The following is a 14,004-nucleotide window of genomic DNA, read 5'->3' as shown; positions in this document are numbered from 1 at the left end:
GCAGCTACCTCACCTCCAAGCTCAGCCTGGAGTGGTCTCTGAGAGTAGGTCAAAGGCGGGTCTGCTTTTGGTTGTTGTTGTTTTTCTCTTCCAGCTCTTTATTTTTCTGGTCCTGGGGATAGAATTCAATCAGGGCCTCCACGATAGATAAGCAAGTGTTCTACTAACGAGCTGTGCCCCAGCTCTTTATTTTTTCAGTTGCCCTTGGACTTGGCCCTCCTCCTGAGTAGCTACAATCACAGGCCGAAGCCATTGAGCTGTAGGCTTGTCTTGGTCTTTTTGTTGTTGTTATTGTTGTTGTTTTGTTTTGTTTTGCTTTTCAATCTTCTATGTAGCCCAGGCTGGTCTCAGACTTGAGATCCTTCTACAGTTGCCTGTTAAGAGCTGTAATCCCAGTACATATCACCATTCATGCCCAGCACTTCAGTTGCCCTCTTTAAATAGAAGAATCAGAGGGTTTTGAGGCAGGCTCTGTGGCACATGTTGTCTTCCCAGCATGGGAGACTTCAGCTGAAGCAGGAGAATTGCCTAGAGGTCAAGATCAATCCGGGCAACATCATATAGTAAGTTCTGGGCCAGCCTGAGCTATATAGTGAAATCCTGTCTAAAAAAAAACAAAAGAAGGAAAAAAGAAGAGAAAAAAAAAAAGACAAGGTTATTGGAAATAGCTGAGGAGATGGCAGACCCAAAGAGCAGCTGAGGACCAATTTAGGAATATGAGCTATTTTCAGGACAGTGGTTTGGCCAGCTTAGGCACCCATACTTTGGCTAGGCAACTTCATTGATTGTACCTAATGGTGGGAGTGGGAGAGAGTTTTCCACCTAAAAGAAGGTTTCCTGGGTGATGGTCAGGCTAAAGATGTGTCTTACTAGACTTTCCAGTGGCCTGCCCAGACGGATGTAGTTATCTACATATGTGTGACACTGTGTAACCTCCTCAATCACTCTCCCCTGTTCTGAGGCAGGGTCTGCCACTGAACCTGGAACTCATTCATTTGACTAATCTAGCTAGCTTCTCAGGGAGTTCACTGACTCTGCCTTCTAAACAGCAGGATAACAAGTGTGTTCTCATCCCCGTCATCCCTGTCATCCTCATCATCTCTGTCATCCCTGTCATTCTCATCATCCCTGTCATTTCTGCCATCCCCGCCAACCCCATCATCCCCGTCCTCCCTATCATCCTCGCCCTCCTCATTGGCTTTATGTGTGAGCTGAAGTTCCCAGCCTTGAACCTCAAGCTTTGACAGAAGCACTTTATCCATGTGCCATCTCCATAGCCTTTTACCTGGATTTTTCAGATGGGGCCAGAGGTGAGCCTTGAGTAGATAAAGAATGCTAGTTATAAGATAGCAGAAGTATTTCAGGACTGGTGAGATGGCTCAGTGGGTAAAAGCACTTGCCGTGTAAGCCTGGTGATGTGAGTTCAATTCCCAGAACACACGTAAAGATGGAAAGAGAGAACTGACTTCACAAAGTTGTCTTCTGACCTCTCCATGTGTGTAACACATACACATTATATCATGCACACACACATATAATAATGATGATGATAATAGTAATAATAAATGCATTTATGTTTGTTTATGTGGGAAAGATCCCAGGGCCTTTCACGATTCTACTGCTAGGTTATACTCCCAGCCCTAGAAGAGAGACTTTTAAAAGTCTCCTATATCCTACATCTCAGAGATAACCACAGTCATTTTTAAAGTTCATTCTCTCCTTCAATGGATTCTTTTCAACTGAATTAAAGCCATGCTGAGGGCATAATTTTGGGTTTAATATTTACACACTGGGTGTTGGTCCCAAAGGTATCCTCTAGATGGATACCTTTGTAACACACTGGCTTGGTGAATGGACTTGTCCTGTACCTGTCTCAGTTGGTGGAGGAAGCCACAGAGTCTGCCTCTGGCATATATTACTGCTGACACTGGGGACCAGGTAGGGACTGCGTGGCTTGGGAAGTTGCTACCTCCTGACTTCTGTCAGAAGAAGAGTTTCTGTCTGGGTACCAGCCACGGTGAGTAGGTATTCCCATGACTGTAATCTTGGGTAAGGAATGACCCCACCTCTGCGAGAGCCAATGTATACTTGTGTTAATGGGTCAAGGGGTTGTGCCTGCAGCTTGTCATTAAGGGATTTTAGAAGACTCTAATGATTTTCAGCCTTCTGGTGTGAATGGACCACAATTCCACCAAATATTTACCTATCTCTGCCTCCCAGCTACTGGGATTAAAGATTTGTATCACCACACCCAGCAAAAAATGTAGCCCAAATTGGCCTTGAACTCATGATCCTTCTACATACATTCTCTTCAACATATCCTACCAGTACTGCCAGCATGACTGCTCCATCAAACTGTTAAATATACATATCCAGTCTCTGACAGCATGTAAAAACTGTATTTTGCGATGGAAGAGTAAAATTACTAGGGAAGGTGGGAAAATGGGGAAATCCTAGTTGAAACGAAGCCAGGAGTATCTTAATAACATGCTATAGAGATTTAGACGTGTGTTTAAGCTCTGAAAAAAATGTGTATTTAATAAGTTAAAACTGCCAGCTGCCTGATCAAACCTCTGCTGACATTTGCTAAGCAAGGAGTTCATAGGGGTATGCACACTCAGTAGTCTTTCACTTGGAGCTAGAGAAATCCAGACACTTCCACAGGTCTCGGCCCTGGTGATGGAGGCCACCTACCCCTCAGAAATGTACAGAGCCATCTGCGAAGGGCATTAGCTTGTGTCCCTAGAAAAGTATAGCTCAACCGCGCTGTTTGATTCATCCCACATGACCCAGGTGGCCAGCTTCTCCTCCAGACGCCTCTGTGGATTCTGGCTAAGCATCCCCAACACTTCATCTTCACAGAGGGGGAGGGGCCCGTCTAGGTCAAGGCTGGGGAGTGCTGAGCACTAATTGGGAAAGCCAGGCTGATAACACACAGCACCTTGGGCCTAGGGGCTATGGCCTCTCTGGTGAGAGACTTTGATGGGCTCCCTCACTCTACTTCTGCTGCTTTTACCGCCATAGTTTGTCTCCGCCCTGTTCTCCTGTGAGCTATTCATGGCATCTGTTTCCCTGGTTTGCATCTCCTTTGTCTCTCTGAGTTGTAGGTCACTATGCACAGGCCTCCTCCACAGCTCCTCCCCGAGGTTGCCACTACTCTCCTGTTTTCTACATTCCACCCCTAGCTCTTTCCCATTCCCGTGATTCATGCCTCAGTGACCCCATGAGCATGCCCAGCTGCAGACTTGGGAGTCATTACTGACTCCTCCTGTCTTCCGTTTTCGTTCTGTCCTCTGAGTTCTGCTTAGTCTGTTCATTGGGTAGTTCGATGTGTAAATGCTAACAATGTACCAGTCATCAAGTTGGGTAGTTACTGGGGAGCAAAACCAGTCACTATGCCGTTTAGTCTAATATTAGAAATAGAAAACCTATGTCATATAGGCAATGTGTCGGGGCTGAATAGAGCTTGTCAGGCATGCGTGCGGCTAGCTCAGATCCTAGCACCTCAGTACTGAGGCATGGTGGTGCACACCTGTAATCTCAGACTCAGGAGGCAGAGACAGGAGGATCAGAAAATCAAGGTCCTTCTCAGCTGTGCAGTGAGTTGAAGGCTAACCTGAGCTATATGAGACCTTGTCAGGAGAGAGGGGAGGGGGACATGTTATAAATGTTTGGTGATGGGACAGAGAAGGCTTCCCCAAGGAGAGCCATGTGAGATAGCCCAGTAATGAACTAGATCCAAGACTAGGTCAGAGATATCAACTTCTAAGTAGGCAAAACAACTGGGTTTACCTCCAAATGAGATAGATAGAATGGGGCATGTCCCCCGCCCCCTGCCCCCAGAGTGAGTGGGAAGGCCACTTCTCTTTGGGAAGGCCATTGTGGCTGGGGGGGGACAAATGCCATGGTAATATGGGCAGGGAGAGTAGGCAGAGGTCCTGTTGTCAGACCCTTGAAAGAAGCTTAATACTTCTTTCAACAGGCTAAAGCAAACTGGGTGTGGTGCTGTCTGCCTTTCAACTCAGCACTTGGGAGACAGAGGCAGGCACATTTCTTTGAGTTCAAAGCTAGCCGGCTATACACAGAAAGTTCCAGGCCAGCTAGGGCCACCTAGTGAAACCATGTCTCCAAAAACAAGAACAAAAAAATTAGGGAAGACCGATGTTTAAGGTGAGAAGTAGGTAGGACAAATTTATATCTGAAATCACTTTGGCTACCTTGTGGAAAGGACAGAGTGGGTGGAGCTTGAGTGTGGGACAATGAGCCCATGGGCTTCTTTGCTTTTTAAATTTTGATTTATCTTATGTGTGTGTTGCCTGCGTGTATGTATGTGCAAGATGTTCGTGCTTGGGGCCTGTGGTGGTCAAAAGAGGGTATCAGATCCCTGTTTGTGGATCTGATGTTACGGTGGAACTGGAGTTACAGATGGCTGTGAACTACCTCGTCAGGATTGAATATCCAGCCCTCCTCTCTAAGAGCACAAAAGCTCTTATCTCTGAACCATCTTGCCAGCTTCCCTTTTATGCTCCCTTGAGCTGTGACCACCAGCCCGGACCCTCCTTGCCTCTTCACTGGGTCTGGCTCACATTTAACATTTATCAATAGGGGAGGAGGAATAATCAATGATCCTTTGTTGAAATGAAAATAAAAGGTCAAACCCCTAACTGTGGCCTTCAAGCCCAGCTCTTAGTTGCCTCTCTGGTGTCGCATCCATTTGTCCTCATGTGCCCTCCCTAGGATTTAGTCTAGGAAGAAGGGACTAGAGGCTTGAGAGATAGAAGTAGATTAAGAAGGACAAGTCAAATCTGAGGTGAGTTTGCGGTCTTGGAGGTTGATCCATGTTAGAGAATGGGGCATGGCTGAAGCAAAGGGTTCCGGATAGTGGAAGAGGGTCAGGGACCAATGCTTGGGGACACTTGGAGGCTTAGAAACAAGACCTCAGGTCCTTGTTGTGGGGTGATGACTGTAGACAGAAACCCTGAGCAGTAGAAGCCGAGAGCTTCTGGGCTCCAGCTAGTGGAGAACTGATGTTCCTGGCTAGCTAGAACCCTAGCTGGTAGAGGACGGGCAGTTGTCTGTGATGTATGAGACCCTGGGTTTGATCCCTGGCACCAGGAAATAATAATAATAATAATAATAATAATAAATAATAATGGGTGGGACTCAGAGATGTGGGACTGAGAAAGCCAATGACAAAGGCAGACTTGAGACTGACTTGGTAGGAGAGAAGGGCCAACAGCCAAAAAGAATCTTACAACAAGGCTCAGGCCTATAATGGGGACACAGAGACTAGAGCCAAGTGGCTCCTGCCCTTTCCACAGTGACAGCCATGACTGTCTTAACTCCTACAAGTCAAGGACACTCAAGGGAAGTCCTCAAGGTGCACCAGCACCCAGGGTGAGCGAGCTCTTGGTAGGAATACCTTCCTGGGAGAAACCCTGAGGAGGGTCTCAGGGGACCATAACTGTTTGTGGTTGGCATGGTAACCAAGAGACTATGACATACTTAGAGGGTGGGTGAGGTCACAGAACACAAGCTTTAAAGTAAGTGAATCATGTGTGGCTCATTTAATTTTAAAGGAGGCCTCTGAGAAGAGCTTAGAACAATTTTTTCCTCTGAGTGCCATTTCCCAAAGGTACTCACAGAACAATAAGGTGTGACCATAATGGCCGCACTGAGTTGTCTTTTGGACAGTGTTAGGAGGGACATAAAGAAGGTGGACAGAGAATTAAGACAATTGAGATGTATCGACGAAATCAGCTCCCGCTGCCTGTGTGACTTATACATGCACCCGTACTGCTGCTGCGACCTGCATCCCTATCCCTACTGCCTCTGCTACTCCAAGCGATCCCGCTCCTGTGGCCTGTGTGACCTCTACTACCCGTGCTGCCTGTGTGACTACAAGCTGTACTGCCTTCGCCCATCGCTCCGCAGTTTAGAGAGGAAAGCAATCTGCGCCGTTGATAAGAAAGAGTGTTGGCTGAGGGAAAGGGTGTGACCTGAGAGTCAGTGTAGCTGCCACATGGTGGGAAGAGGCAGGGACATGGGGAAAGTGACAGATGAATGGATGTGAAAAGGGATCCAGATAGTGACTCAGGTGACCAGGAGAGGCTTAAGAAGAGACTAGTAGGTGGGCCAACAGTGGGAATAGAGAGGCGAGAGGGGCAGTGTGGTAAATAGGGTAGCCTTAATGAAGGTAAAATAGGGGTGTCATTAAAAAGCTGTTGGAAACAGCAAACTCAACCAATCTTCTGGGAATGACTGAGGTGATCTGGGTGTATTTGGGCTTGCAGAAATGACTGCAGGAGAAGAAAGTCAAAATCAGTCAAATCCTTACTGTGGGCCAGAAGCCTCCACAGCAGAGGCTGAACACTGAAGGCGTTTCCCCAGTGTGTGGGAATCGTTCTCCCACCCAGTCTCAGGCAGAGTTGATTTAGAGCTAGGGCTGCTGTGCTGGCCTCCCCTCCAACCTTAGAAGGGATTTGCAACATCACAGGTTGCAGTCAGCATAGTAGATTGGGATCTCAATGGAATTGGATAATATAATGGGGGGGGGGTATTTCTTTAGTTTCTTTTCCTATCCTTTCCTAACTTTAATATATACCCACAGTCTGTATACAGGGGAGAAATGGTGGAAGTGGGCATTGTCCCCTGGTTATATAAATGACTGTACACCCATCCAGTGGATTAGAGAACTGAGTGTAGTAGCTGACTCTGAGGTGGAGGCAGGAGGCTCACAGGTTCTGATACAGAATGAGTCTGAGGCCAGCTTGTGCTCTGTGAGACTGTCTCAAAAGGGGGATTGAAAAGTTGGAAAGTTCTTTTATGTATGATATGTTCAATGAAAAGATCAGCAGCAGATAAGCCAGACACAAATTCGATGGATGGGAGGATGGCCAGGCAGATAGATGGATGAATGGAAGAATTATTGGGTGAGTGGGTTGATGGGCAAAGTCCCTTGACAACAGTGATGTTTCACTGAGAAGGATAATGGGACAATTACTGACGATGTCACTAAGGGTCAGGGTCAGACCTGCCTGACAGTCTGGAATGAAGAAGTCACCGACGAATTCATCTATATTTTGAACCAATGTTTATTTTTACTCCCTTAGGATGTCAAGTTTATCTAACTTACACTGTGAAATAACAATTAATACTTGGTTCAAATATTAAGTGTCTTTGGGAGCAGGTCTGTGTCCTCTCTCCGTGGCTCTAAATTCTAACATGGTCACCTGGTGCCTCCCACTTCTCCACTTCGCAGGGAAGATGTTTTTCTCTCTGTCTGTATCCTCCTGCCTCCTGCCACAAGGCCACAGTAGACTCGACTTCATGCCTTATTCCCATATAAGTTCAGAAAGAGCACTGCTTCCTCTGGTCTGTGGTACCCTTCCTGGTAGTGTCTAGGTCTCCTGAGTCCCGGCCTTAGTGTGTGAGGTGGACAGTGTCCTTAATTTCTGCATCTGCGAATCTCAGACCCCCCTGCTCTTTATCTCTTCCCCAGCACTTTTCTTCCAATTCATACCATCTTACCAAGTGTCTGCACTCTATTGCCAACAGCCTGACACTGTCACTGTCTGAAAGGGCTCAGTGTCATGTGTAAAACTACAGCTTTAGTTTTCCTGAATAGGAGTGGAAAACGCTAAGCCTAGATCTGAGCTCTAATCCCAAAGGACTCATGACTAATTTTTTCTTTCAATTAAATGCTTTCTTTTTTTTCTTATCTTTAATCTAGCATCTGACACTTGACTGAATAGATCTAGAAATAATCTCCATTCCGTTTTTTTTTTTTTTTTTTTTTAAACACCATCTTTAGAATGAAACTGTACTCAAGGCTTTCTGAGTTTCAAATTCCTATCTTCATGACCTTTCATTCCTTTAAAGAATGTCTGGGCACTGGTCTTTTCAAGTGTTGCCCAGACTTTAGTAACAAATTTTAAATTCCCTCCACGAGTGTCTGTGGTTTGACTGATTGATATGTGTGCACACTGGGCTTTTTTAGACTCGGATTAAAAAGTCCGACCCACTAGCATTTTGCTTAAGTAGCTGCTTCAAAAAGTTAAGCCTGAGTCTTCCTTAGTGGTGCCAGACTTAGCTCTTCTGTTTCCTTAGCTGCTTCAGTTTTCTCCTTTTCTTCTTACCTTTGCAACTGCAAGCTCCAGCAGCCGCCTGACTTTTCCCTTACTTTTGGATTCAAAGGGATGGAGAGGGTAGAATCAGTTTTCTCTCATGAAGCCACACAGCCAGTCCAAGTTACGCTCATACACCCACACGTCACAGGCTTCCCTGACTCTTGTACTAAAGCTAGAAAACTAACAAAACTCTGTCCTTCCTCAGTCCTGTCTACGTAATGGATGCCCATGGCGACATTGACGTCTGCTCGACTCCTTGCAACCAGCTGCATCTTAGTTTGCAGTTATACCCTTGAGCTGCACTGAGCTCAGCCTCTCTCTGTACCTTTTACTGGTACCCAGCAACCAATCTCAAGACTGGCTTCCATCCTCTCACCCAAGAGTCTGTGGTTAGCTTGACTCTTAATAAGAAATTCCCTGGGAAATCTCTCTCTCTCTCTCTCTCTCTCTCTCTCTCTCTCTCTCTCTCTCACACACACACACACACACACACACACACACACACACACACACACACACAAGACGCCATCTTAAAACCTCAAGTAGTCTCTTCTCATTTGCTTTCATGCTATGAGTCTGAGATTTTCAGTGAATCTACTCAATCAGCCAGGCTGATGTAGGGCAGAGGTTTTTATGGCTACCAAAAAAGCTGTTTTTTCCCACAGATGAGAACTTCTAGCTTCTTCTGGATCCACTGAATGGTAGAAGTAAGCTGCCTCTTTGATGTCTTTTATACCCATTCAAACCCATGGGTCTTAGGGTCCACCATCACTGAACACAGTTGATGTACCCAAGTATTTCAATTGAATTTTTGTTTTGTTTTTTTGTTTTTATTTTAGAGACAGGGTAGCCTTAGCTGCCCTGGAACTCAAACAGATCCATCTGCCTAGGCAAGAGGCTCAATGAAAATGCTCAAACGCATTTTTATTTTATTGTTAGTGCTAGAAATAAAACTCAGATCCTTGCTATGCTGAATAAGTACTCTGTCACCAAATTACACCTCTGGTCTCAGGTGTGTGTTTGTTAATTGGTTTAATCTTTTTGTTTAATGGATTTACACTTGTTCACTAAAGGTCTCAAACTTAGGGTACGCCTGTTTAAGGTAGAGCCTACATAGCCTTATAAAGATGACTTGCGGCTCATAGAGTAAAAACTAGACATCTAGCAATTCCCATCGAATATCCCAGTAACCTGTCTTAGTCATTTATGACAGTGAAGCATTAAAGAGCAATGTTCCTGTTGACTAGGAGATGATAGAGCAAAGCAACATTTGCCCAAGTCTAAAGGACATGTGCACATCCGTGTAGTTCTCAGTGTGGCCCCTGAACCAGTGGAGTAGCATCACCTGGCACTTACTAGAAAGGCAAAGTCTCAGCTTTACACCAACCTAGTGAATCTAGAAATGGGAACCAGATGCCTGTGTCTCACACACCCCACAACCTGGTCCCTGTTGCCAAGTGACATTTGCCTACTCTAAAAGTCTGAGGAAAAGAGAGAGCAAGAAAAGAAGGCAGGAAGGGGGCTGAGGAGTTGGCTTGGTTGTTCAAGCGCTTACCCCACAAGCATGAAGATCTGAGTTTAGATCCCCGGTACCCACATAAAGAAGTTGGGTGCTGTGGCATCTATCAGCACTGGGAAGGTGGAGATGGGGGATCTCGGGTTTGCTGGCAGCTGGTGTAGTCTAATTGATGAGGTCCAGGTTCAGAGAGTGACCCTGTCTCAAGAGCTAAGGTTGCCTGATGTGCCCTCCATTCACTCATACATGTATAGCTAGGCAAACATACACTGAGCAGGGTAGAAGGCAGTAAATGAAGATAAATATGTGTTGGTGAGCAGTGAAGTTTAGCCAGCTCTTTGAAATTGAAATTGAAGAGAAAAAGAATATCCCCATGAAGTCTAGAGGGTGGGCCACCTGTCTGCAGTTCAGAGTCTTGTCTGTGTTACTTTCTTCCTCACAGCTTGAACTTTATCTTTGTGAAAACAGCTGGATCTATAACTCGTTACAGGGCAGGCAGGGTGCTTGGACATGGGAGTGAGCACAGCTCTGTCCAGGAGAGGAATAGGAAACTGGGCACAGGCACAGTCTCTACCATAGCTGGCCAGCTTCCCTCAACTCCAAGGGACTGAGACACAGGAAGCCATTTTTCTTGGCTCAGAACCTTGTAGCCATGGAGAAACCCATTTGGGGTTGTGGGTAACCCATCAGGCAAAAGGCAAAAGTTCCAAGTTCAGAGTTGTTTGACGAGTCAAATATGGTCCCAACAAGTTCTTCTACAACTACATATTCTTGCTCATAGCTATTAATGTAGAAGGGATAAGAAATCTGACCTGGATGAGAGCTTTAGGCATGAATCTTCTGAAGATTCATGGTGTGGGCCCCCTGGACAGAGTGGGACCCCTGAGCAGTGTGAAGACCCTTAAATGAGCTAATGCAGGACCCAAGGAGCCAAGATGACAGGAACAGAGGAAGATGAGGAGGGGCTAGCAATAGAATACATTTGACTGTACCTGAGACTCAGGTGTCTAAGAGAAAGTGGATTTGAAGGATGGCTTTGATTGATAAATCAGGTTCCCAGGCTAGTCTCTAGCTCCTGTGGAGAACAGTCTAGGCTTTTCCCGGAAGAATCAGCAGCAGGGATCCTGCTTGAGCTTCTGTGCCTTTTGCTAGTTTCCGTCCATCCTTGCTATCTTTAATGTCAGGATTTAATGTTTCTCATGCGAACAAGATTTTGACTCTCCCGTGTTGTGTGTCTGTACTCACAACCCCTCCCCCAACACACACACCATAAGGGAGTTTGGGGAGGTCTTTCACACATGCCTTTGCCTGCTTCTTCAAGTCATGATCCATCTAGAGTGAGCTGGTGTCTAGTTCTCCACGCCTTTGTGAGTTCTTCTCTGCCCACACTCTTTGAGACAGGGCTAAGTCTACTTCCAACAGAGCCAGTGTTTTTAAAGACTCCAGTTCTCTTTCTTTCTTTTTGGTATGACCTAAGGTACCCCAGCACAAACAGAGAAAGGAGGACTACCCCACTACTCTGTTTCCCCAGGGCCAGGGTAGAACAAGGCTCAAGATCTCTTACTGCATCATCTGATCCATTGCTCAGGTTGTCTCTGTTTGCCTCAGTGTCTTCTAGGACTGAGTTCTACTGGCCATTGTTTAATTGGCCAACTCATAGTTTGTAATTTTTAATACAAGGGTAGTAATTCACATTTTAAAGCTAGTCCCATAAAGTCTTATCAAATGAGACATACAAATTAAAAGTACCATATATAGCATGATAAACATGTTATAGGTCTACCTACATGTATGAGGAAATCACACACACACACACAGACAGAATAAAAAAACCTCATATCTTCAGCAATGTACTTAGGTAACTTAAGAACATGTTTCAATAAAATTCAGCATAAAGAGATGATCTGGGGGCTAATAAGATAACTCGGCAGTAAGAACACTTGCTGTCCTCCTGGAGTTCAGTTCCCAGCACCCATTTCAGGCTACTTGAAATTATTCCTGGCTTTGGTACCTGTCTTTAAGATGCAGAGTTCAAATGCTAGCTTGTTGGTTGTGTCTGAGTTAAAAAAGAAGAGAAGCCTCGAGAAGGGACTGTAACCTAGTCATGTACTTCCCTGAGTTCCTGAGGCTCTAGGTTCAAACGTCAACATCAGAAAACAAACGAAAACAAAACTGGCTCCATATGATGATAGTAAAAGTAATGCTAATGGTAGTAATTAAGCTAGATTTATAATGAACCAACATAGTATTGAGTAAAACATCGTCTCCTCTAACCATCCACCAGTGCTGTGATGTCGTATCACCATTATGACAGGTAAGGAAACTGAGTCACAGGTTAAGGAACATGCCAAGTTTCCATAACTAAACAGGAGATGCTGGACTTAAACCTGAGAAAGACTTGAAAGGCCAGCAGACTTTGATCAGTTTGAGGCACCGTGACTGGCACGGGGTGGAGTGGGGGCGGGGCTCTTTTAGTCTTGCTAAGGTCTAATCTCTTTTCTCCCTTCCTCCCTTTTCAACTACAGACTCAGAAGGACGACAAATAGAATTCTGGCCTCCTCTTGCTGCAGCAGTAACATATTGGGATCGGTGAATGTGTGCGGCTTTGAACCTGATCAAGTCAAAGTGCGCGTGAAAGATGGGAAGGTCTGCGTGTCGGCCGAGAGGGAAAACAGGTACGACTGCCTCGGATCCAAAAAGTACAGTTACATGAACATCTGCAAAGAGTTCAGTCTGCCGCCATGTGTGGATGAGAAGGACGTGACGTACTCCTACGGGCTCGGCAGCTGCGTCAAGATCGAGTCTCCATGTTACCCTTGCACGTCTCCCTGTAATCCCTGCAACCCATGTAGCCCCTGCAGCCCCTGTGGCCCCTGCGGCCCTTGCGGCCCCTGTGGCCCCTGTGGTCCCTGCGGCCCCTGCGACCCTTGCAACCCCTGCTATCCCTGTGGAAGCCGATTCTCCTGTAGGAAGATGATCTTGTAAGGTGTATGTAAGAACTTGTCTTAGCAGAAGTCAGTACTCCAGCCAGGCAGCTCTTCAGCATTTCTCGTCCCCTTCCCAGAGCCCGTGTAGTTCCAGTGTGTAGGAAACATAATACAGAACTGCATCTGATGACATTGTGTCCTTTGGTTTGACTCCCTACAGAGTTAGCTAATTTAAGAATTAAGGGATAGGGGTGGGATATTAGATGTCCTCCATACCCAACCATCTCCAAGCCCCCAGAAGCATTCCAGGACACTAAGTGACTCTGTGAAATGGCCCAGCCTAGAAACCACTCTGTCAGAGGAGTTTAGGTGGAAGATAATACTGTAGTGGCAATGCCGATCCAAGAAGACTGGATTTTACTGGGGGATCAAAAAATCCTTAAAAGAATGGGGCAGTGACCGTGTTCACAGCCCCAAGGACGGGACAGCCAGAAAGAACAGGACAGCATTCCTGTGATTTTGACTCTCCATCTCTGGCCCAGGGTACTTTGCAGCTTCTTGGGTTTTTTTTTTTTTTTTCAATTATCTCCCCTTTTCCAACTCTTGAAACAGGTTTTCTGCACAGAAGGTCAGTGCAGATATAGTGTAGGAAACTGCAGCTTCCACAAATTGATAGTGTAGTTCACTTGAATTTGGATTTTCCTGTTTGTTTTTGAGGTTGGGTCTCACTATGTACATAAGGCTGGCCTCAAACTCACAGAAATCTACGTCTTCTGCCTCCAGAGTGCTGAGATTAAAGGCAAGGCATATGCCACCATGCCTGTCCTCCAGAATGGCTCTTGATTGCCAGGGAAAAAAGCAAGGAGGTATACAGGCAAAATGAAGGGATGCTGGGAACTGACCGGCTGCAGCTGGTCTCAGACTCTTTGAGGACAGAACTCTTGTTTGCATAGTTAAGCCCTTTCTTTGGTCTTAGCTATGTGTGGATTAGGTTTTCTCAGTATGGGCAGCATTTGGGAATTGAACTCTATACATATGGATGCTAGGCTGAGAGGACGGTTCAGAGGGTAGGAATGATGATGTCTGTGCAAGTGTGAGGACTCAAGTTCAAATTCCCTGTACCAGTAAAAGTCGGGCATGACTGCTCACACTTGTAGCCCCAGCGTTGAGGATGGAGATGGTGGGTCCTGGGCCTTGCTGGCCAGCTAGCCTAGTCGAAACAATTAAAGATTCTGTGGCTCACACAATACAGTCTGGGTTGTCCAACAGAAAGGACAGAACACCTGGTAGTTTCTCAGTCCACACGATTTGGTGTGTTAGTAGTCCCAGTCTGATGCCAAAGGCCAGGAGGGCTCCACTTGTCTTCAGTCCGGGTTGGAAGGTCCCCAGGGCCGGATTCTGACGTGTGATGGAGCACAGCAATGACAGCAGC

At 46.0% G+C, this 14,004-nt stretch overlaps 1 protein-coding gene across 1 annotated transcript; it reads left to right on the top strand.

The window, feature by feature from the left end:
* Nucleotides 1–5,545: 5,545 nt before the first annotated feature.
* On the top strand, nt 5,546–12,666 carry Odf1 (outer dense fiber of sperm tails 1). Its single transcript, XM_085831649.1, has 3 exons — nt 5,546–5,975; nt 9,759–9,768; nt 12,171–12,666. The coding sequence occupies exons 1-3, from the start codon at nt 5,666–5,668 to the stop codon at nt 12,628–12,630; spliced, it is 780 nt and encodes a 259-aa protein (XP_085687775.1). The 5' UTR covers nt 5,546–5,665; the 3' UTR covers nt 12,631–12,666.
* Nucleotides 12,667–14,004: the final 1,338 nt, after the last annotated feature.

The sequence above is a fragment of the Mus caroli genome, unplaced genomic scaffold, assembly GCF_978045245.1.
Source record: "Mus caroli unplaced genomic scaffold, Mus_caroli_1 scaffold_16, whole genome shotgun sequence".
Taxonomy (NCBI): Eukaryota; Metazoa; Chordata; class Mammalia; order Rodentia; family Muridae; genus Mus; species Mus caroli.
This window is presented reverse-complemented; position numbering and strand designations above follow the sequence as displayed.

Coding starts and splice junctions, on each gene's coding strand:
- Odf1 (XM_085831649.1), top strand. CDS start 5,666: ATGGCCGCACTGAGTTGTCTTTTGGACAGTGTTAGGAGGGACATAAAG.